Source organism: Anabrus simplex, chromosome 7 (assembly GCF_040414725.1).
Source record: "Anabrus simplex isolate iqAnaSimp1 chromosome 7, ASM4041472v1, whole genome shotgun sequence".
NCBI classification, from domain to species: domain Eukaryota; kingdom Metazoa; phylum Arthropoda; class Insecta; order Orthoptera; family Tettigoniidae; genus Anabrus; species Anabrus simplex.
Window position 1 is genome coordinate 41,328,371 of NC_090271.1, and position 25,412 is coordinate 41,353,782.

Sequence of the window (25,412 nt, forward strand, 5' to 3'; positions counted from 1 at the left end):
TATCCAGCAGCCGAGTCAAAACAGCAGCTCCTGTTGCCAGCACAAACGGTACGCGCTCAAATTCATAGAGGTTCCAGTCAGTAGCAAAAGCCGTGAGATGCTTGGATTCCTCAGCAAGAGGTATGTAATAGTACGCCTGATTCAAACCAAAAGTGGTAAAAATTTTGGCATTAGCAAACCAAGAGAAACAAGAGTGTAAGTCAGGAAGCGAAACAGATTGAAGCACAACTCGCTTATTCAACATCCGATAGTCTATTACAGGCCGAAAACCACCCTGTGGTTTAGGGACTAGGAATATTGGAGAAGAGTACGCAGATTTAGAAGGACGTATTACACCATCAGCAAGCATTTAGTCGATGATAGCCATAAGGGCTTTCATCTTAGGAGGCGACAACCGGTACGGGGGAGAACAAACAGGTACATTGTCAGTTACTTCAATTTTATATTCCAAAACATTGGTCACACCTAACTTGTCAGTGAACACATCAGGAAATTTATCACAAAGATTCCTAAGCTGGTTGGTCTGGTCATCAGGCAAATGATTATAGTCAAAAGCTTTTGGTTCACTTGTGTCCTCAGACACAGCACTGACATGATAAGGAAGGATAGGAGAACGGTTACACAATTTAAAGATCCTCATGGAAAACTTAAACTGGAATTCATTGTATTGAAGATCCAAAACCATACGAGTTTTGGCAATAAAATTTGCACTGAGAATAAAAGGACAAGATAAATCTTTTGCCACTAGCACAGGCATTTTCCATGTGAAATTACATATTCTAATTTTGAGATTCAGACTTCCAATCAAATTCAAGGAATTAGAATTAGCCGTATGGCAGGTTAAAGACACAGCCTTTAAGGCAGGGAATTTACAAGCAGGTTTTACAGAGTTATACAAATTTTCACTCATCAAGGTGAGGCTACTTCCAGAATCAACTAGAGCACAAACAGGTTCATTGTTCACTTCTAGGCATATGTAAGGTAATTTACACGGAGGAATAGCAGAAATACCACAATATTTTGGAAAATTGACACTAGGGTCAGACTGAGGCTTCTAATCGACTACATGGTCGGGTGAATCATCATCTAATTGACAGCGATAACAGACGAAACATGAAGATACACTATAAGGTTTGGCACAAGAATCGGCGGATAGTCATCTGGAATTGCCATTACCAGAACACCCAGAACCGGAAGAATTGCGAGGACACTGTCTAGAAAAGTGTCTATTTGACCCACAGTCTATTCTCATTCGGATTTGAATTGCCTAAGGGCTCAATCTTAGGACAATTCCTTTGGAAATTTTGAAGTTGACCACACATGACAGGTTTTGAATTGCCTAACGGCCCAATCTTAGGACAATTCCGCTGGAAATGATCTGTAGAACCACAACTATAGCATGCACGTGAATTACGTGGCTTGGAAGAAGTAGAAACGGTACTAGTGACCTGAGAAGACATGCTCACAGGAGAAGGAGCTAACACGACGCGTACCTGGTCGGCATACCTAATGCCTTCAGCAGAAACAGTGATAGCTTCCAACTGAGCAAACGTAGCGGGTCGTGGTGACAGAGCAAGATACGACCAGTAATTTGGTGCAAGACCCTCAATAATGCTAGCAACCATTTGAGACTTAGAATAGTTTAGCATAAAAATCCTAGCATTGAACTTAATGTCCTGGATGTATTCAGACAATGTTTCATTCAAATGCTGTACACGAAAATAATGCTTTTGCACCAAAGAAGACAAAGCACAGGAAGAATAAAGAACTCAAGCACATGTGCATGAAATTGGTCAACTGTCCACTTTTCTGAAATGGCTCTTATGACATGCTCAGAAAGAGCTCCAGATAAATGTGGATATAAGACTTGGAAGATACTGTCACTACTTAAGGAATACACTATACCCTGATCTTTAAATTCAACCAAAAAACGTAGAAACAATGATTTCGTCAATCGAATTAGTGGTGAACTTAGATACACCCTTAAATATAGCAGTTAATGTGAGGCAAGTTTGAAAAAATTTGAGAAGCAGCAGGAGTAGTAGGTACTTGAACAGCACTGGATTGGTTACAAGAAGGCATCACAGTAGTAAAGAAATCTTGATTTGAACGCCCCTGAGATAGGGTAGGTGTACTAAAAGTAAGGTTAGGACTGCAGCTACATTGCATCGAAACCGGCACAGATATTCGCATGTGTGAAACATTTTCGCACATTTGTGACAACCCTGAAGAATTTACTACAGGTGACACTTGGACATGGGGATATCTTTGTACAATAGGAAGAGAAACAACTTGGGTCGCAACCAGAGGTTGAGATAAAGACACAGTAGAATTAACAGTTCCCATAGGAACGGTTGACATAGCAACCTGCGTACAAGAAGCACCACTATAATTATTGATGGGCAGAGGAGCACTAGTAAATACAGCAGGAGAATACTGCAGGGGAATACCATTACAAGTTACCACTGTACTAATTTGTGAAGCCGTAGATACAGAAATAGTATCACTGTCACATGTCTCAGATTGAACAGGCACACTAACTATTGAACTTGAGCTAGGTAATGAATTACCTTCCAACAATCCAACAATTTTATCAAGAATATCACAAAACTGCAATAACAACGATTCGCACTCGCATTGCTCGCTTTCAGATAAATTATGAGCCAACCGGTCGCGAATCCTGTCCACGTAATGCTGCACTTGGCCTTTCACACGTGTTAACTGTGCATCAGACGGTTTAGAAGAACAAAATGACACAATAATGGCTTTATATTCTATGATTTTATCCCTAACAATCGACAAAGATGCGCACACTTCATCTGTTGATAACCCTGGGATGAAAACAGGTTCATTTAGTGATTACTTTAACAAGCTCGTGTCATCTTTAACCCTTCCTGTCAAATTCAACTTACGAATACAAAGTTCGTAAGCTAATTCCTCCTTCCTCAAATGGAACAGACATGGGATAGCACAAGACATGTTGATAAAAAAAGAAACACTATGAGATAATACTTGAATTAAATTTTAGTTTATAATCACAAAATCACCATCCACTTTCCTTCTTCAGCAAACCACGCTCTGCTACCATTCTGTAACCCCTTAAATAAGGTTACAAGTAATATTTTATAGTAAAGATAATAATAATAATAATAATAATAATAATAATAATAATAATAATAATAATAATAATAATAATAATAATAATAATAATAATAACAACAACAACAATAATATTTGCTACCACTTTGCAAACCCAGCATTACACAGGAATACATTTTGACGCAAGGAGGAATGATAATAAGTTGCACGAAAATAATATCATAACAAACAGGTTAACAAACATGACGACTAAGAAAGGATAGTATGGAAGGTGGCTGGAAACCATACCAGGCGTGGAAGGTATTGGCATTACTGAAGAAGCAAAGTCAGTGATGATTCAAAATTAATATATCTTTACTTAAAATTAAATTGAAATGAAAGCTCAAATGATCCACAAAATTACACCTTTTAAAATCGGTAAAAAAATCAAACAATAATTACAATGGTTATCCAGAAGTTTCAAATTCACTGATTTTACTTAGTATAACTTGATTTCGGAAAATTTCACACATGGCGTAACGTTTAAATTACATAAAACTGTCAGAAGGAATAAAACTTTGGTAACATGTCCTTATAAGGATATTCATAGAAAATACAGAAAATATATTTAAGATAATTACCCTAGTGCAGCGCACTTTTAGCGGTCAGCCTGCTCAAAAACACTTCTGAGGTAGGTGCCTTTTCTAAAGGTGTATACATCTAGGATGGTGCAGAACTAAAAGACAGCCCCAAGGGGAAATTAATAGTTTATAATTACATCGAAAGACGTTGAACATAATTTACGAAAACAACAAATGGGAACTGTCTCTTTACAAATGTGGCATGACTTACTGAACATGCTAAGTCATTTGAATTAAATTTGGAAGCTGAAGGAAAATACGGCAAGCTCCGGTAAAATAAATTAAATGAAACACGACATTTGAAACTAAATACCTGAAAGATGAAAAACATAGTGCTTACCTGATGGCGGGTCAAACAGAAAAGACGCCTTCGCAGAGCAAGGCTCTAGTGACAGCGCTTCTCTCTGGAAATTAGGAAATCTTAGAACGACCAATGAGCGTCCAATCTTTTTCCTTCACCTACCAATCACATTTACTTTTATTTTCTCCAATAGGAGCACAAGAATTAGTGCTGACCAAGAACATTTGGGAATCCTCGAGAAATTACGAAACTGATGCAATATCCGGACATATCCATGCCGAACTGGCACGTGTACACAACAAGAAGTGGAGTTTCCTAACACATCTTACTTTACATGATAAAGAACCAATCTTAAAGCAATAATCAAACAATCCCAAAATACCAAAAGACCAACTGAATAAATACATAACATATAAAATTCATCGCCGTCTTCCGAGTCTAAATAATCAAATCCAAGTAATTACTACATAGTTTACATTCACTGACTTTATATTTACCTTATAGTCTACTAAATGAGAAGAGACCTTCCACAGTTTATATGGAAGGAAAGTGATATTCTTGTATTTACATGGGTTGTTTCACAATACAATGAAAACTAGTGTAATCGTTGCCTGGGGAACTTTCATTGCCCACTCTCATTCTGTATGTTGTGTGTCCACTTTTGCTTTGTTTAGTTCAGTCTGGTGTAGTGCTGTTATTGTCTGATTACTTCCCTTTCATTCAAACTGCACCATGCTATGTTTCTGTGCTGTGCAATATCATATTTCAAAGTGACAGCGAGTTAAGTAATTAAGAGTTGCGAGAGGCTTCAAAGTGTTGAAAGAACCATAGGAATCCTCACTAGATGATGCAAATCAGTGAAAGGAGGGTGATTTTTACTATCAATCTACATATGGAAACTTCGTACTCCATTGGAATTCAACAGAAATGTAAGTCTATATGCTCTCAAGGGGAGAGAGTTCGGATTATTTCAAACTCTTTAGAAAGAAAAATTGGGCTGATTCATACATAGAGGGAAGGCAGAGATCTTCACCTTCAAAGATATACCTTTTCTATCTCAACAAATTTAAAACTTTACAAACTTGAACAAAATGAAATTAGGCCCACAGGTGTCTATACCACACATGGAGGTCAGCAGCATGTGAAGATAAGGAGGTGTATATGATGTATGGAGGTCGGCGTCAAGGGGATAAATGTCAAGAACTTTGGGATGTTTTTGTTTTTAACAGGGTGAAAGTGATTAGAAAACTAACAGCCAACTGCAAATGGAAACATGTTGCTGGACACATGAACCTAGCATATCTTCTGTCAAGAGATTGCTCAGCTAGAAAATTATTGGAATCTTGTTGGCAGCCAATTGACTCAGGGAGTCTCAAGGGCTATGACCTGTGGAAGAACTTGCATATGATAAAGAGATCAAAAGAGCATGAGGGAAAACGGTCATATCTTCTATAGTGCGTGAGTCTGGAGATAAAGGCTGGAATTACAAGTATTTTTTGTACTACAAGAAAAAAAATCCATTTGGAAGGATGTATCCTGTGTATCATAAAGAATTGCAAGAGGGCGGGCTCTGAGTGAATTTATTAGAGTTTAACTGCTGATGATATAAATTAGCAGAGAACAATGTTTTTCTGAAACAAGAAGATGCTTTTGCAGAAGTTATCGATCCAAAGCTGCCCAATCCACTCCCCTTTATTGATAAAAATGGGGTTATTAGACTTATGACTAAGATCACAAATAAGAAAGATGTCAATTAATTTCATTATACAACTATCCTATTATCAGCCCCATGCTCATAGATGTACATCAGGATAGGTAATTTATAACTGTTAGATTCTTCAGTCTGCTGAAACTAATCTTGAATACATAAATTTATAAACTACCTGAAAAAGAAACAATTTAAAGTAATTAAAAATGAATGACATGTTTAATTCTTGAAGGAACACCACCATATCCTATCAAATCACACTCAAATACTTTTACAATTGACTTTACATTGCACCAACACAGATAGGTCATACAGCGACTATGGGATGGGAAAGTGCTAGGGGTGGGAAGGAAGCAGTTGTGGCCTTAATTAGGTACAGTCCCAGCATTTTCCTGGTGTGAAAATGGTAAACCACAGAAAACCATATTCAGGACTGCTGACAGTGGGGTTCAAACCTGCTATCTCCTAAATACTGGGTACCGTACTGTCAAATATATTTACAAATGTACAAATATTCATGTTTATTTCTATTTAAATCCTTAAGAACTTGAATTCTGGTATTTATCTTAATGAAGTCCTTACTAGTCTCCACTCTAGCAGCATAGAATGCAACATGGTGTAATACCACTACTCTGCTATTGATGTGATTCCAGCTGGTTACTCAGGGTGTTCACCTTCTGCCATGCCATACCCCCTGCCCTGGCTAGGTCAAGGACACACTGTAGTTTGCTTTTAGGTGTTTTATTTTTAGAGCTCCTGTTATTATTATTATTATTATTATTATTATATAATTTGCTGGGGCCATCAAGCACGTTAAGTCTTGTTGCATTTGACACTGAACTTGGCCTTCTTTAGAGCCCAAATTTCCCTCATTCTTTGTGAGTGGGCCTGCTTACGCTCCTCTGTCCAAGGCGCACAGTGTCTTCTCTTCGGTTGCTTGTCTCGGTTTAGCCCGTTCATCAGTATTTTCTTGCAGAAGAGATCTCCGTTAAAGGGCGTCTTCAGCTGAGATATGTACCATTTGCAGGTCTTCTTTGGTATTTCTAAACCAGGGAATTGTGGTTTTGGGATCTGAATCAAAAAAGTGAAAGATTTCTTTAGTTAACTTTCTTCCGTCCATTCTTTTCAGGTGACTGTAAAATCATGTCCTTCTTTTTCTGATTGTGTCGGTAATTTTCTCTATTTTGCTGTAGACTTCCTTGCTGGATCTCTTTTGATGGATTCCATTTCTGTACTTTGATCCCAAGATTCCTCTCACAATTTTGTGTTCTCTTTTCTCCAGTTCTTCAAGGCGTCCTTTGTTGGCATTTAGAGACAGGGTTTCGGCTGCATATAGAACTACTGGCTTCAGAACTGTTTCATAGTGACGTATCTTGGTGTTTTGGAAAAGGCATTTTTTGTTGTAGATTGTGCGGGATGTTTGGTAGGCTATTTCCAGTTCGCGTACTCGCTCCCTAAGTGCTTCTTTGTCCAGTCCATTTTTCATGATGATCTCAGCCAGGTATTTGAATTTGTCTACTCGGGTGATGTTGCTGTATTTTGTATGGAATTTTGGTGGTGCCTCTTTGATGTTAGTCGTTATTTCTGTTTTCTCAAACGATATCTGCAAACCAGTTTGTTCGGCAATTTCCTTAAAAATTTCAACTTGAGCTCTAGCGGTTTCTATGTCGTTTGAGAGAACAGCAATATCATCAGCAAATGCTAAGCAGTCTGTTACGATCCCCTTGGATTTGGTTCCTATTCTCAATGGACTGTAGTTGGTTTCCTGTAATCTCACCCGCCAGGTTCTGATGATCTTTTCAAGAACACAGTTGAAGAGTATCGGGGATAGCCCATCACCTTGTCGGACTCCTGTTTTGATGTCAAAGGAATGCGAGAGACATCCGTGGAACTTCACCTTGGATTTTGTATCGGTCAGGGTGGCTCTAATGCCAGTAGTTTCAAATCAACTCCAAATTCATTTAAGATGTTTAGCAGGACTTCCCGGTCAATGGAGTCGTACGCTTTCTTAAAATCCACAAAGACAGACACATACTGCTTGGACCTTAGTGTACAATATCTGATGATCGTTTTGAGATTTTGGATCTGTTCAGCTGTTGAGCGACCTTTTCTGAACCCTCCTTGGTATTCACCTATTTGATGTTCGACTTGTGCTTCCAAACGCTCCAGCATAGCAAGTGATAGAATTTTGTAAGTCACAGGTAGCAAAGATATTCCTCTGTAGTTGTTGATGTTCTTCATGCTGCCTTTTTTGTGTAATGGATGGATCAAAGCTATTTTCCAATCTTCGGGTAGGGTCTCCTTGTTCCAAATTTCTTCTATTTGCTTTTGCAAGATATCAAGGGATTCCTCTGGGGCATATTTCCATAGTTCTGCTACTACTGAGTCTTCCCCCGGCGCTTTGTTATTTTTGAGACGGGCAATGTGGCGCTTGATTTCATCTCTGTTGGGTGGTCTGGAATCTGGGTACCCGAGTAAGGGTTCCTTGGTCTCAATGGCGCTTTGTGGTTTAGAGCAATTAAGTAAATTCTTGAAGTAATCTGCCAGAATGCTGCAATTTTCTTCATTTGACGTCGCCAGTGTGCCGTCCTTTCGCTCAAAGCATAGAGATGGTGATTTATAGCCAGTGAGTTTGCGTTTGAAGGCTCTGGATTACTCTCTGCTTTCATTCTTCCTAAAGTTTTGTTCTATCTTTTCAATGAGAGATTTTTCGTATTTACGTTTCTCAGTTCTGAACACCCTAGCTACTTGGGCATGTTGGGTTTTGTAGGTTTCCCAATCATTTTCTGATTTCGTAGAGTAGTACTGTTTCCACGCATTGAGTCTTTCTTGGAGGACTGATTCGCAGGTACCATTACACCAGGCACGCTTTTTGCTTGATTTCTGCAACGTCTTTGGCGGCCTCAACAAGGAGATTTTTGGTGTTGTTAAAGTCACAGCCATTTGGTCTAGCCTTCTCCTGGAACTCCTTGACCCTTTGCCGAAGTTTATAATTGTCGAAGCGTGTGATCTGTTTGGTTGTCTTCCTTGTGTTTGCGGGAATTGGTTTGAATTTGATAAGAGACATATAATGATCTGAGGCCACATTGATGCCTTTCTTTACCTTGACATTCATAATCTCAGGGCTGTTTCTCCTGGAGATTGCAACATGATCAATTTGGAACTCTCCGAGAGCTTGGATGGGAGAATGCCAAGTCATTTGCTTTCTGGGTAGATGGCGAAAGTGGGTCGACATGATCTGCAGGTTGTGATTTTCGCAAATGGACACCAGTCTTTTGCCGTTGGGATTGGTTCTTTTGTGAGCAGGGTAATTTCCTATAACTTTCTTGTACTTCTGTTCACGACCTAGTTGGGCATTGAAGTCACCCAAAAGAAGCTTGACATGGTGTTTGTGGATTTTGTTTAATTTTTCATCCAGTAGGTCCCAGAAATTATCAACTTCGTCTGGATCAGACTTGTTCTTATCGTTTGTAGGAGTATGTGCGTTAACTAGGGCGTAGGTTTTGTTCGCGCATTTAATTGCGAGTATAGACAATCTGTCATTCGCAGGTTTGAAATTTGCAACCGATTTAAGGATCTTGGTTCTAACAGCAAATGCGGTTCCAAGCATCGCAGCTCCATTGAGGACTCCTCTTTGCGCTTTGCTCTTGAAAAATCGGTAGCCTCCGGATTCAAAAATCTCTTCATCTGGGTACCTTGTTTCCTGTAGGGCCATTATGGATATCTGATTTTTGTGAAGAGCTTTGGTGAGGGTTTTCAGCTTGCCAGTTTGTGCAAGTGAATTTATGTTGAAAGTTGCTAGAAAGGTTTTAGATTTTGGCCTGAGTGTTTGACTCTGCGGGGTACACCGAGATACTCCGACTCGTCTCTTGCATGATGTTGAGTCTCCCCCAGAATCCAAACGAGACTCGTGCGCCGTGGTGTTCACAACGAGGGATTTATCCAAAGATTTACCCCATGGGTTATGTTTCTTGAAATGTTGTGCCATCATGCTTTTTGACTTGACTTTGCTTTGGACGGGTACCCATCCTTTTACAACTAGGGTTGTTAGCCCTAGAGGTTGCCTCAAGATGTTTTCTGGCATCCGGTTTTTTACCAGTCTTCGCCGTAACCCTGGCAAGGGACCAGTTTTTTTTCACGGTGGTATTTTATTTCCCTACTACCCTCTGACTCTGCTGGCGGCAGAGCCAGCAAGCTTCCCCAATTCCAATGGGACGCGCCCGATGGAGGTAACCGGTATTATTATTATTATTATTATTATTATTATTAATTATTATTATTGTTGTTGTTGTTGTTGTTGTTGTTATCTATGACATCTGTTGGAGGAACTGTGGAGAATCAAACCAACATCATCATTATTTATTTATTTATTTATTTATTTGTGTCTTTATTAAGTGGCGAAGTTAGGGCTCTTGGCCCTCTCTTACACTTAACCACATACATTTTTTTTATTTTTACAGTATTAATCTGAAGTATCATTGTAATCAATTACTGTTATTGAGATATGTATGTCAGATAAGGAATTACAATAATACAATTAATTAACCCATTTATGCCCAGCGGGTCGTTTGCGACCCACCCGAAAAAAATTCTGCCGAGCGTATTTTTTGTAATTTCGCGTTGATAGCGCATTCAGTGTGTGTAGTAAGATTGCCCGCACTGCCGTGTCTTGGTTCGAGCAGCTTTCCCGCCACAACGCAGATGCTGCGCGGCAGCTAGTTGAGTCATGGTGGAACCTGCATCGCGCTCTCGCCGTTATTGGTAAGTAGAGTGGTTAAAAACTTTAAAATGTAGTGTTCAGTGTGTTGATGTTGTTTGGGGATATCTGACGCATCTTTAGATGCCTTTACTATTTCAATATGTCAATTCGTTCTAACAATACACGACGAATAACATAGTGTGGGTCGCAAACGACCCGCTGGGCACAAACCACAGAACAATAGTAGTTTAGCGCATTTTTGCATTTAGATGGTTACAACACTAGGGATTGGCGGAAAGTGTTCTAAATTAGTGTTTTTGAAACAATATCAACTATTCGGAGCACATTTAAGTCGTCCATTCATTAACTAATTAGAAAATTACAATTTTTGAATATTTATTTCGTCTTTTTCAGGCGAAACAATTTATCTACTGGTGAAATTCTGTCAGAGCTCGAGGTATTGACTGGAACATTAGTGGATGTTTTCATCACTCCACTGGATGATAAGCCTATTCGGGCGACGAAGATGATTGCTACAATCCAGATAAAATGAGTGGGTCACAACTAGGGACTGAAGCACAAGACTATTTATCAAGGTGCAAAAGCTAACGAAAAATGCTCTAAAGATGTTGACTTAGGGGAAAGCGTTGTTTATTCTGCGATGTTTTATTTAAGTTTTACCCCAGTGTATGCTTCTCTTTTTACTGCGATACATTTTTTACTTGCCCAAAGTTGTTGTCGGAGTTAAAAAGAGGAATGAGATGCACTGGCACGCTTCGGGCTAACCAGATGGAGGCTGCCCATTGCCAGACAAGAAAACGATGAACAAGAAAGAAAGGGGATACTTTGAAAGTGCAGTTGACAACGAAGACCAAATAGTGGCTGTGACATGGAAAGACAACAACGTTGTGAACATCCTGTCAAACGAGCATGGCGTAGAACCTGTTGAAGAAGCTGGGCGGTACTCATTTGCACAGAAAAAACCTGTGAAGATACCTCAGCCACATTTTGTTTCTAACTACAAGAAGAACATGGGAAGAGTAGAAAAAACGGACAATGTATCTACTTTCCGCATCAGCATAAGAGGCAAAATATGGTATATGCCAATTCTGCTCTGGCTTCTAGACGTTGTGATGAACAATGCTTGGATTTTGTCGAAATCTCACGGCATGAAGCTTGACGCCTTAGCGTTCCGACGATTCATTGTGACCAGCTTGTTAGAGAAGTATGGAACTCCTCCTCGCAATGTTAACACGAGTGCACCAGTGACTGAAGCCATGCAGGAAAGCCACGGTAGTCATCTTCTGGTGGACAATCAGCCCCGGCGATGTTGTCGCGTCTGCAAAAGTAAAACTGTCCGAGCATGCCAAAGATGTACTGTTGCCTTACACCATTATTGTTTTGGAGAATTCCACAAGAAGTAAAGTGCACTGTGTAAATGAGAACGTGTTTTTAGCTTCGTAGCTTAAAATTTTGACTGATACAGTTTTTTTTATGCAAGACAAAATGTTTTATAATAATGATCCCAAAGCCTGTTGTGCCATTTCAGTACTGAGTATTCAAAGGAATGTGTAAGACTGACTAGGAAACTCGACTGATAGTCTATTTTATATTATTAATGTTAATGTTATATTTTGATACTCTTTACATTTGTAGGAGAGATTCCTCCTTATGACATTTAGTGAAGAACGACTTCTTATTAGCATTTTCTAGGGGGTGCTTTATAATACTTGCCTCTGTAGTAGATATGTCATTTTCATTTTTCACTAATAATGAGTCATAAAATGCACCAGTTGTTCTTCTTTTATCATTAAAAATTTACCACGATGAACCCAAACATGAAAATAGCCAAAGCCCATGTTGGAGATATGCCCCTGGGGTTCATGCCCAGTGGGTCATTTACGACCCATGCTATAATTTTTAAACAACAACAACAAATATTTTTAAAACAATTTTCGGGGCACTTTTGGACATAAAATAAACTCATTCCAGTAGCCAAAACCATAAAATTCGGAAAAAAATTTCTTGGGCATAAATGGGTTAAGGTTACTACTGATGAAAAATTATAGAATAGAGAGTGGATAATAACAAAAATATATATATATATATCAACTTATAACCTAAAGAATATACCTACAACTAGCTTAAAGAAAAACTTATTCAAATATAAGGCTAAAATAAATTAACTAGTATGTTACGATCTGAGTGAACTAAAATCAATGTTACTATGTAGTCTATTTCTATGAACAGTCTATAGCCTTAAATGAGAGTAGTATGAACATAAATGGGATAGCCTAAGAACTTAAGTATAGTACGTCATTTTTGGTTTCATTCACACGTCATTCACTCTTACATTCATTCGAGTCAACTGTATGTACTCTGGAGGAATTTACGGTAGGCTGTTTTAAATGTCCTAGACGAGCAAGACTTTTTAATATCATCCGGGATCGTATTCCATAACCTCGTAGCGGAGACCAGAAATGAATGGCTGTAGGTATTCGTTCGATGCGGTGCTATTTCAAGTAGTGATCCGGAACGAGTGTTAATTTCGTGGAACGAAGAAAGAAGCCTAAAATTGGACGACAGGTAGGAGGGGCTGTTTGAGGAAAGCAACTGATAGATAAGGGTCATTTGGTGCATTTTTCTACGGTCATTTAAACGTAGCCATCCCAACTTTTTGTAGTATGGTGTTATATGAGCATCATGTCGGAGCTGGAAGGCATATCGAATGCAAGAGTTCTGTACACGTTGTAGCTTTGTTGCTTGTTCACAGGTTAGATCAGTCAATAAACTGTCACAGTAGTCAAAGATTGGAAATAGAAGTGTTTGTATGAGTTTTAATTTAAGGTCCAGTGGGAGAACATTTTTATGACGCTTCAAAGGATAAATAAATGCGTGTACTTTTCTGCACACATTGGTTATATGCTCATTCCAGGTCAGAGTCTCATTTAAGGTGACCCCGAGGTTTGTAACAATCTTGGAGTATGGCACTTCGGTACCATCAATGGTAATTGGAGGAGGATTGTGATTAATATTTAGAGCACATAGTAAGTTTTTGTGTCCAATTATTATGCTTTGGGTCTTTCGTGGGTTGATGAGTAAGGCGTTGTTCCTGGCGTACGTTGTGAGTCGTTGTAGGTCTGTATTCATATGCTGGATCGCTTCGCATATACTATCTACACTGGTATGGTAATATACCTGTAGGTCATCAGCATACAGATGGTATTTACAGTGGAGAAGTGGGGATGAAATATCATTGATATGCAGGCTGAATAATAAAGGTCCAAGTACAGATCCTTGAGGCACGCCAGATAATCTGATAGCCCATTTGGACGTAACATCGTTTACTGAGACACACTGACGACGATTTGTGAGGTAGGATATAAAGAAATTGAGTGCATTCCGGTCAACGCCAAGGAAGCGCAATTTTGAAAGGAGTAGTTGTATGTTGACTGTATCAAATGCACTGCTAAAGTCAAGGAGCATGAGTACCGTCACCTGTCGCTTATCCATAGCAAGCCTGATATCATCTGTTACCCGAAGGAGTGCTGTCGTCGTACTGTGGCCCTTCCTGAAGCCAGATTGCAACGGGTCTAGTAGTGAATGATTTGTGAGATATTCAGTTAGTTGCTCGTGAATAAGTCGTTCAAGGGCTTTCGCAAGCGGAGGGAGTATTGATATAGGGCGGTAGTCTGATGGATAATTTGATGTGGTGTTCTTTAATACCAGAATCACTAGAGCATCCTTCCAAATGTCTGGAAAAGTTCCTGAGTTTATACAGTAATTGAAAATATGAGTAATGATCGGTAATACTGCGCCGATGACATTTTTTATGAAGCCTATTGGAATATGATCTGCTCCTTTCGCTTGAGATTTAATGGAATTTAAGACTCGTTTTACTTCGTTTATATTGACAGTTCGCAATGAGAATGTTGATTCAATATTCAAGTAATTGCCATCTTCGTGTAACGGGATTCTAGATTGGGGTCGAGTTTCTTTGATTTGATTACCAGTGAAATGAGAGTTAAGTATGTCCAACAATATTGTTAGTATATGAGGTTCTTTAATTTTTCCTATTCCTATTGAACGTAACTGATTCCACGCATTAACAGTATTGAGATTTTTTGTTTGATTTCTAATATATTTTAATTTACTGTTTCTAATTAATTGTTTCGTTTTGTTCCGTAGACGACAGTATTGTTCGAAATCCATTTGCTCTTTTGTTGCTCTGTACCGGCGAAACAAAGCATCACGGCTGGCCATTGTTGCTTTTATCTCAGTGTTTAACCATGGAGCAGGAGGGCGAGCAATCCTAGCCTGCAGAACGGGAGCATGCTTGTCATAGAGTCCTAACAATAAGGAGTTAAATTGTTGTACTTTCAAATTCACGTCGTGCAATTGACGTATGTCGTCCCAAGGTAAATTATATGCGTCATATTGTAGTAGAGTTAAGTCTATATTTTTCATGTCTCTGTAGTTTACATACTTAGCTTTACACTTCGGCACCTGCAGTGAGTAGCACAGATAGATAAGATCGTGTGTAGAGATACCGGGGACAGAGATTTGTCCGTGCTTGACAGCCTTATGGGGATTATTTGTCACTAAGTAGTCAATTAGGGTGTGGGTTGAGCCGTTACATGTATGTACGTGGTTAGTTGCGTCTAACGGTAAGATGGTCATGTCCATTGACATGAACAGCCTGCGAATTCGGTCCGAGTCACTAGTCTGGGTCAGGAAATTTATGTTAAAATCACCGAGGATTATGATGTGTTCGTAGCCTGGTATAAGTTTCAGCAGATCCGCTTCAAGTGCGTCTATATTACTTACCTCGGGTGGCTTATATACTACGACTATTAACAATTTCTGGTTGTTGACAATCGCCTCAAGGAACATATATTCAGTATGCGGAGTGACATTGGGGGAAGATTCACAGATTATTTTGCTCTTAATGTCGTCTCTACAGTACACTGAAACACCACCGCCTCGTTTACCTGCGCGGTCATTCCTGAATAAAGTATACCCATCAATTTTTACAAGCGCTGAACTGATACTGTTAGTCAACCAACTTTCACTCAGGCCGATTAAATGCATATTTGTATCAGTAATTATAGAATGGACTTCGTCAAAGTGACTTAAAAGTGATAAACAGTTAATGTGGCAACATTGGAGGGTTCTAGGAAACTGCGCCAAGGCACGTTTCAATAGGATTCCTGTGGGCTCAGGTTGGGGTAGGGGAGCTACTGGTGATTGTGAAAGAGGGTTGTCATTGTCTTGGAGTACGTCCGGGTCAATGGCATGGAGGAATTCCTCACCTGCTACAAGCACAGGCTCATTAGTCTTAGCCATTATCATGCATAACTAAAGAAACACTTACCGAGAATTTCCCAGGTACATTCGCTGACTCTATTCGCACACACTCAGACACACACACAAATATATACACATGAAAACTACTGAACATTTTAAAACTTAAACCTTAATTCAGTGTTACACCTGCTGAGTTTAGAGTTCTGTTCAAGTCACCTACAGTACTAATATATTCTTTCTTTCCATATTTAGTAACACTACTATGCGTCCTTCGACTGTCCATACCCGCTTATGCCCTAGGATATTCCTAGCTCTGTTTAGAATCTGTTTCCGGATACTCGTAAGCGATTCAGTTATTAGAAATTTAGATCCTTTGAGAAGTTTTTTAACTCTCCCAACCCGGTTACGATCTTGAAACCTAAGGAACTTCATGATGATCGGTCGTCTTCCCGTCACTACGGCTTCAGCTGTTGTACGTTTCCGCTCACCAAGCCTGTGGCAGCGGTCATTGTCTCCTAGTGAGATGTCCAATTGTAGCTTATCCCTGATGAAGTCCGTAATTTTTTTATACACGTCTTCATCAGGTTCCTCGGCTACACCGTGCAGTAGGAGGCAGTTACGACGGCTATACTGAGCCAAATCGTCAATCATTTCTTCATGACGGGTTAGTGTCTCGTCCATCATAGATATCTTAGTCCTTAGTTCGGCAATTTCAATGGTCACTTGGTCCCTGAAGGTTTCAAAGTCGGCAGTCAGGCTCTGTATTTCTTGTCGTAGGTTGGTAGTAGTGTCGCCAGCACTGGTGGTCGCTGCTGCTAGGCGAGCTTGGAACTCACTCAGTTGACTTTCAAAGACAGTTATTCTTTGATTTACTTCTTTAAGTGTCATGTTTTAGTGACTTTTTTTTTTTTTAGTGATTTTTTACCACTAGAGCACTGTACAAATGTTTTCAGTGACAGAGTTCGTACCTAGATGCGGTTGTTCTTGCTGTTTTCGCAGGATATAACAGAGAGCACGTAACACTCACACTGCACCGTCCGCCATATTAACAACAACTATTATTATTATTATTATTATTATTATTATTATTATTATTATTATTATTATTATTATTATTATTATTATTATTATTATCATCACCATATTAAAATTGTTTTGTAAACTATGCAGGGGTTCTTAATGGGCATTAATAGGCTGCAAATTATACTGGTAATTTTTGTTACATCATTTTCTGCTTAGGTCAAATTAATTTATGATAATTATAGAATTTTTCAAGGCATATGATTCAATTCATAGAGAAGGGTTGTGGAACATCATGAGGGAGTTTGGCTTTCCCATGAAATTAATTAATATGTACAAACTCTGTATGGATGGTAATGTTAGCTTTTGTTTGCTCAAGGGCAGAAAATAAGGTTACTTCCAGAATAAAACTGGTCTGAGACAAGGGGGATGCACTATCTCCTCTTCAGTTCAACATTGCACTGGAGATGATTATCAGGAAATTAGCTCTTGTACCTGCTGGCATCGTACTGGGGAGTCAACATAAAGTCCTTGCATATGCAGATGATATTGTTCTTAATGGCTGCAATTAATTACAAATTAGGCAGTTATTTGTGGAACTAGAGGAAATGGCAGTAAAAATTGGCTTATGGGTAAATTATAAAAAGACACATTACATGGTTGTACAGAGACCAGGTCATGAGGAGGTTGACAGATTGCTTTTGAAGACTGGGAAATATATACTTAAAAGAGTAGAGGAGTTGAAATTCCTTGGTATATTAATCGATGAGCAAAACCAAAGGCAACAGGAACACCAAGCTAGAACTAGGAATGCAAATAAGGCATTTTACTCTATGAGCCTTATATTAGGCTCCAAGTTTTTACCAAGGAATGCAAAAATGACTATCTACAATACAATCATTAAACCAGTACTTCTGTATGGTTCCAAGACATGGAGTATAACCAAGAAAGAGCAGCAGCAGTCTTTGAGAATAAAGTTTATAGAAAAATATTTGGCTCATGGTTTGATCCTGTCCCTCAAAGCTGGCAGAAAAGATCTAATTATGAGATTTACACCCTCTCCCTAGACCTCATAAATCAACTATAGACCTCATTTTTGCCACCAGAATGCTCTATGAGAAGTATTGGGAGAAAGGTAAAACACTTATAACTGTTTTTCTGGACATCGCAGGTATATATGGAAGTGTTTGAGACATAAAAATGTGCCCAATGACATCATAGCACAAGTACAACAATTATATGATGAAACCAAGTGTTGCGTCCACGTCCAGGATGGAAAGGTTGGTTTGAAACGATGAGTGGAGTCCAGCAAGGAAGTTGTCTTTCACCACTTCATAACCATAATGGATGAAGTTTTCAAAGCGGTTAAGAGAAAGGATCCAACAACTAATGCTATGGTTTTTGCTGATGATGTAATGGTATGGGGTGAGACAGAAGCGGAAGTACAAACTAGACTAGATCTCTGGCATGAAGCTTTTACAACTTTAGGTCTCAAAATCAGCAAAACGAAGACAGCTGGCTTGGTGATGAGTACAGACAGTTTTGCAACAACCTGTACATCTAGTTTTCAGGTTGAGGATATCCTGAAAATCATTAAAATGAGTATGAATTTCTGAATAAATACTGACTAAAATCTTACATGAGTAGCAGGTTCAAAGAATAGCTCAATATATATTTCTTCATTAGGAGACAAGGAATTCTTCTCGCATTGAAACCTGAAGACAGGCTCTTTGTCATCATATGTAATAGTCTTTATGATATTATTTTTCTTCTTCTTTTGCTTAAATTGGAGGCTTGCTTGCCAAGTACAAGGGACTAAGCCTCTGAAAGAAAGGAAACAACAGTATCAGTTCAATGACAAGGAATAGAATAGCACAAGATCACTATGAATATATAATATAATATAATATAATATAATATAATATAATATAATATAATATAATATAATATAATATAATATAATATAATATAATATAATATAATATAATATAATATAATATAATATAATATAATATAATATAACCGTGGTTCATGTTTGTGGGTTACTGTAGTCACGTCCTAGTTCGTGAACCATGGGCAACGGCTGAGTGGTCTAGTAAGTGGTCCTGAGAGTCGGGATACCAGTTGCTATGGAATGGGAGTGGGCATCTCGGACGTATTCTGAGTCCTGGCCCTCTTTGTGCTCAGGCGGCTAGGACTATACAATTCACCGGTGGTCCATAACCCGTTAGAGGAGAGATCCTCACTTGGACTATGTGCAAGTAGGGCAGCATCCTGCTTCATGAATTAACCGAGCTCAGAACACTTTAAGCAAGCCTCGGACCTATGGGAGTAATGGAGTCCCACTCCCATTTGACAGGCGAGGGACTCCTTGGAAACAACTTGGCGAACCAAATGGAATTTGATGGGAGCTATCAATATTAATGGGGCTTATGGAAGAAAGAAGGTAGAACTGGCTGAGTCAGCACGGAGGATGCATCTGGATGTGCTAGGAGTAAGTGATATTCGGGTAAGGGGAGATAACGAGGAAGAGATAGGAGATTATAAAGTGTACTTGACAGGTGTTAGAAAGGGAAGGGCAGAGTCTGGGGTAGGGCTCTTTATCAGGAATACCATTGCACGCAACATAGTTTCTGTTAGGCACGTAAATGAGCGAATGATGTGGGTAGATTTGTCAGTGGGAGGATTTAGGACAAGAATTGTGTCCGTGTATTCACCATGTGAGGGTGCAGATGAGGATGAAGTTGACAAGTTTTATGAAGCATTGAGTGACATCGTGGTCAGGGTCAACAGCAAGGATAGAATAGTGCTCATGGGCGATTTCAATGTGAGAGTTGGGAATAGAACTGAAGGATGCGAAAGGGTGACTGGTAAATGTGGGGAAGATATGGAAGCTAATGGGAATGGGAAGCGTTTGCTGGACTTCTGTGCTAGTATGGGTTTAGCTGTTACGAATACATTCTTCAAGCATAAGGCTATTCACCGCTACACATGGGAGGCTAGGGGCACCAGATCCATAATAGACTATATCTTAACAGACTTCGAATTCAGGAAATCTGTTAGGAATGTACGAATTTTTCGCAGATTTTTCGATGATACAGACCACTATCTGATCTGTAGTGAACTAAGTATCTCTAGGCCTAGGGTAGAGAAAGTGACATCTATCTGCAAATGAATAAGGGTAGAAAATCTCCAGGACGAGGAAATTAGACAGAAGTACATGGATATGATTAGTGAGAAGTTTCGAAGAGTAGACAGTAAGCAGGTTCAGGATATAGAAAGTGAATGGGTGGCATACAGGGATGCTGTAGTAGAAACAGCAAGGGAATGCCTAGGAACAACTGTGTGTAAAGATGGGAAAAGGCGAACATCTTGGTGGAATGATGAAGTGAGAGCAGCCTGTAAACGTAAAAAGAAGGCTTATCAGAAATGGCTCCAAACAAGGGCCGAGGCAGACAGGGATTTGTACGTAGATGAAAGAAACAGAGCGAAACAAATAGTTGTTGAATCCAAAAAGAAGTCATGGGAAGATTTTGGTAATAACCTGGAAAGGCTAGGTCAAGCAGCAGGGAAACCTTTCTGGACAGTAATAAAGAATCTTCGGAAGGGAGGGAAAAAGGAAATGAACAGTGTTTTGAGTAATTCAGGTGAACTCATAATAGATCCCAGGGAATCACTGGAGAGGTGGAGGGAATATTTTGAACATCTTCTCAATGTAAAAGGAAATCATCATGGTGGTGTTGCAAACGGCAAAGCTCATGGGGAGGAGGAAAATTATGTTGGTGAAATTATACTTGAGGAAGTGGAAAGGATAGTAAATAAACTCCATTGTCATAAGGCAGCAGGAATAGATGAAATTAGACCTGAAATGGTGAAGTATAGTGGGAAGGCAGGGATGAAATGGCTTCATAGAGTAGTCAAATTAGCGTGGAGTGTTGGTAAGGTACCTTCAGATTGGACAAAAGCAGTAATTGCACCTATCTATAAGCAAGGGAACAGGAAGGATTGCAACAACTATCGAGGTATCTCATTGATTAGTATACCAGACAAAGTATTCACTGGCATCTTGGAAGGGAGGGTGCGATCAGTGGTTGAGAGGAAGTTGGATGAAAACCAGTGTGGTTTCAGACCACAAAGAGGTTGTCAGGATCAGATTTTCAGTATGCGCCAGGTAATTGAAAAATGCTACGAGAGGAATAGGCAGTTGTGTTTATGTTTCGTAGATCTAGAGAAAGCATATGACAGGGTACCGAGGGAAAAGATGTTCGCCATACTGGGGGACTATGGAATTAAAGGTAGATTATTAAAATCAATCAATGGCATTTATGTTGACAATTGGGCTTCAGTGAGAATTTATGGTAGAATGAGTTCTTGGTTCAGGGTACTTACAGGAGTTAGACAAGGCTGTAATCTTTCACCTTTGCTGTTCGTAGTTTACATGGATCATTTGCTGAAAGGTATAAAATGGCAGGGAGGAATTCAGTTAGGTGGAAATGTAGTAAGCAGTTTGGCCTATGCTGACGACTTGGTCTTAATGGCAGACTGTGCCGAAAGCCTGCAGTCTAATATCTTGGAACTTGAAAATAGGTGCAATGAGTATGGTATAAAAATTAGCCTCTCGAAGACTAAATTGATGTCAGTAGGTAAGAAATTCAACAGAATTGAATGTCAGATTGGTGATACAAAGCTAGAACAGGTCAATAATTTCAAGTATTTAGGTTGTGTGTTCTCCCAGGATGGTAATATAGTAAGTGAGATTGAATCAAGATGTAGTAAAGCTAATGCAGTGAGCTCGCAGTTGCGATCAGCAGTATTCTGTAAGAAGGAAGTCAGCTCCCAGACGAAACTATCTTTACATCGGTCTGTTTTCAGACCAACTTTGCTTTACGGGAGCGAAAGCTGGGTGGACTCAGGATATCTTATTCATAAGTTAGAAGTAACAGACATGAAAGTAGCAAGAATGATTGTTGGTACAAACAGGTGGGAACAATGGCAGGAGGGTACTCGGAATGAGGAGATAAAGGCTAATTTAGGAATGAACTCGATGGATGAAGCTGTACGCATAAACCGGCTTCGGTGGTGGGGTCATGTGAGGCGAATGGAGGAGGATAGGTTACCTAGGAGAATAATGGACTCTGTTATGGAGGGTAAGAGAAGTAGAGGGAGACCAAGACGACGATGGTTAGACTCGGTTTCTAACGATTTAAAGATAAGAGGCATAGAACTAAATGAGGCCACAACACTAGTTGCAAATCGAGGATTGTGGCGACGTTTAGTAAATTCTCAGAGGCTTGCAGACTGAACGCTGAAAGGCATAACAGTCTATAATGATAATGTATGTATGTATGTATGTATGTATTAATATAACCAAATTTTAGTAGTCGAATTGCTACAGACCTAAATCCAAGTACAAATGAATCATTTAAATAACATTTCTTATTTAATTCCAAGTTGTGACTTTAAAAAAAAATTTATCAAGGAGTCTTATCAAATCAAGCAAAGAATAGATTTTGATTGACAGAGACATGGGAATGCAAATTCAAATTTCAATATAAACCTTCTCTCAGTCAATGAAGCATTTTGTCCACTTTTATCTAAAATAAACTTCACACCTTGCTGCTGGAGAAAATATATTTTCAAATGACTCCATCTTTCACTTTCAAGTAACTTCTAACGTTGTATCATTAATTTCCAACATTCATTCTATTTTAATACAAGGGTTGCAACAAACAGTAATTTTAAATAGGCAAGGTGGTGGCAGGAGTCAGACCTTGTGTTTTCAGTCACACCGAATGTATTACTGTACTTCTGCAATTCAATTTGCATGTAAGTGTGCTATTTGGTCATGGTCTGCTGTCTTGGTAAGTAAGTAAATTCGTGTCCTCATCTTGAGGTGGTGCTGCTCTTGTCAGGCACACCCCCAATGAAGGTGAACTGCATGCATCATTTTAACAATGTACCAGCCGTCCTGCCATTCTTAAATTTCTGGCAGTACCAAGAACTTATCCCGGGCCCTTGAGGATGGCAGCTAATAGTGCTAACTATTACGCTATGGAGGCGGACATCTTGGTAAGCATGTCTGCTTCACATGATGTGTCGTGTGACCCAGGTACTCAGTGGTGCTGTGCAAAGAGGTTGTGGGTTCAGATCCCACTGGTGTCTGGTTGGCCATTTTTGTTCTGTACTTAACATCTCTTCAACACGTACTAAATGTACGTAACACAACCTAATAGGTTGAAAGTCTGTTTCGAAGACATTTATTTTCCCGGTCTTATCAGCTGATAACCTTCCTGAGCTCCACCATGCTTCTACCCCGCCACATGAACAGTTGAAAGATTGCCTTTTTTTCCTACGGTGATGTGAATGTGATATATCTACATCTCTCAGGTGATATCACTTAACCCACTTGACTCATTTGACGTGGCATTCACGCAAGCATTGGCCAGGCCTTCAACTCAAATGACATTCCAAGTCGTATGTTCTTGCTTATATTTTGATCACCCGTGCAAGAATTTTTCTTTTGCAAACTTCTATGAATAGAACAAGAATATGGTTGTTTACAACTCTCCTTCTAATAACTTGTACCATAATTTATTTTTCAATTGTATCCTCTAAAACACAAACATTTCATCAGATGTCAGTCAGTATCTTAGCCATGGCTCCAGGCACAGTAAAGGCCATTGAGAGCAATGATATTGCTGAGTTAATAGGAAATGTTTTATACAGTGATGGTGATTATGATTGCACCAAGAGTTGGCAGCGGAAGTGGAAATAAGGAAGGTGTGGGCTTTAAGATCAGAGCCATTTACCAGTCATGCAATAAGGGCGATAGAAAAGTTAGCGCAAACTGAGGCCATCTGCTATGCTAGATATCTATTACTATAATGCATTCCATCAAGAGTAAACATTGCTTCAAATGGAGTCCTGCCCCTAAACTATACAAAGTCTACAAAGTCTCCACTATTCCCTTCATAATATAAGTGGGGTGTTTCTCGAATACATTCTCACTCGAGCATCACAATACAATTCTCAAATGTTTACGAGGCGTTTGGCCATGTACAAATTCATTTCTATAAGGGCGAAGTAGTACTGACTGCCGAATCTGCCCAACAATTTAGATTATACAAAACAACAGATGTTCAGCCTCATAACCAACAGACTAGAATAAAAACAGAACTTCTACATTAACATATCCTTCAAAAACCTTATTCTTTCCAACCAACAAGCCCCATAGCCTCTCCTAGAAGCATTAAAAAGTATATTACATTTTGAAAATTAAAGTAACTCCCTCCCTTAGCCCAAAAGAAAGTTGAATAACATTCTCCCTACATCCACACCCGTAGATGAAGTGAGTGAAACACGCCGCTGCTTTTCGGCCAGACAGCTTGCTCGCACGGAGCGATCTGAGGAACTCTACACAAGAGGCACTGACCTCAGTCCATACGTGCCACGACCACCCCCCCTCGGGAGAAGCGGGTCGAGGCAGAGAGCGACGAAACGGGTGTAAAGACGGGAAGCAGGCTTGCCAACATAAAGATGGGGAAATCCACCAGGGTGGAAATAATTTCCCTTTTCCCAGGGGTCATTGAATTTATTGAAGAACACAGAAAAGAACACATACACAAATAATACAAGAATATACACACAGATCGATCTGGGCAAACAGATAAAGCTGAAAAAAAGAAATCAACGGTGAGGGAGAGTAATTCATGGTACAGGCCTCCCTTCCTAAGTTCCCAACTAGGTTGGGAAGGTTTATTTCTCACACATGAGAGCTCTTGATGAAAAAGTTCATTCTCCCTATAGATAAATAACTGTTTGCTTCACACTTGAAAACTCTTGAAGAGTCATTCTTTGCAATAAACAAACACCAACTTGCTTAACAATAAACTAGGTTGATGCACATATATGTTGCATGGTGAATAAGCGATGAACGAGAGTCCATAAGAATCAACATCCCGGGATAGATGATGTCCCAATTTGCCAGATTAGAAGGCATTCCAATACTATCACCGGGTGAAGTACCGGCTTCCAAGTCCAAGTTAAGACAAACAAGCCATGGCTCAAAGTCGGTGGAAATGCCGAGCGTGCGGCAAATAGCCACACCAACATGCAGAAAGCCAGATAGAAGATGATTGCAACAACTGGCGGTGGATGCCCGCGTGCACAGTGCATGCAGAAGAATGGCCCAGAAGGACGCCGACATGAGGGGCCCTTCCCACAGAGCGACAGGCGAAGGTGGAAAACTCCAAAACGCTCGAACACAAGCATTTAAGGCCAGCATATTTGTCTCACAAAAGCCGATAAGGTCGAAAGGTCGGGATGGAAGGAAACGACCCAGGCCAGTGCAACAGGTGTAGAGACGGAAGGCAAGGTAGGGCTGCACAAGGGCTCACATAGCAAATTAAATAAACTTACAAACTAAGAGAAATATAACACCCCTAAATACAAGAATTAGTAAACCAATAGGGAAAACACACCCCAGCAGATATTAACATAACAGACAGCACAGGTTCTCGTGAAAGAATCAAAGGCAGAGAAAACTCACTGAGCAGATTGAACCTGCGAAAGGTGAATGCGAAAAACTCCCTCCGTCGCGGGGTCCCTTCCCAACAGGGTGACCGGCGTAAGAAAGTCAAGAATCTGGAATGGACCGCG

General features: G+C 39.6%; 1 protein-coding gene across 1 annotated transcript in view; it reads right to left on the reverse strand.

Moving 5' to 3' along the window:
- LOC136876887 (hydrocephalus-inducing protein homolog) overlaps window positions 1–25,412 on the reverse strand; it is a 267,949-nt gene that overhangs the window by 23,574 nt on the left and 218,963 nt on the right. The window contains exon 12 of the mRNA XM_067150643.1: window positions 18,394–18,577. Within this exon, the coding sequence (XP_067006744.1) occupies window positions 18,394–18,577 (184 nt within the window). The remainder of the gene's footprint in view (window positions 1–18,393; window positions 18,578–25,412) is intronic.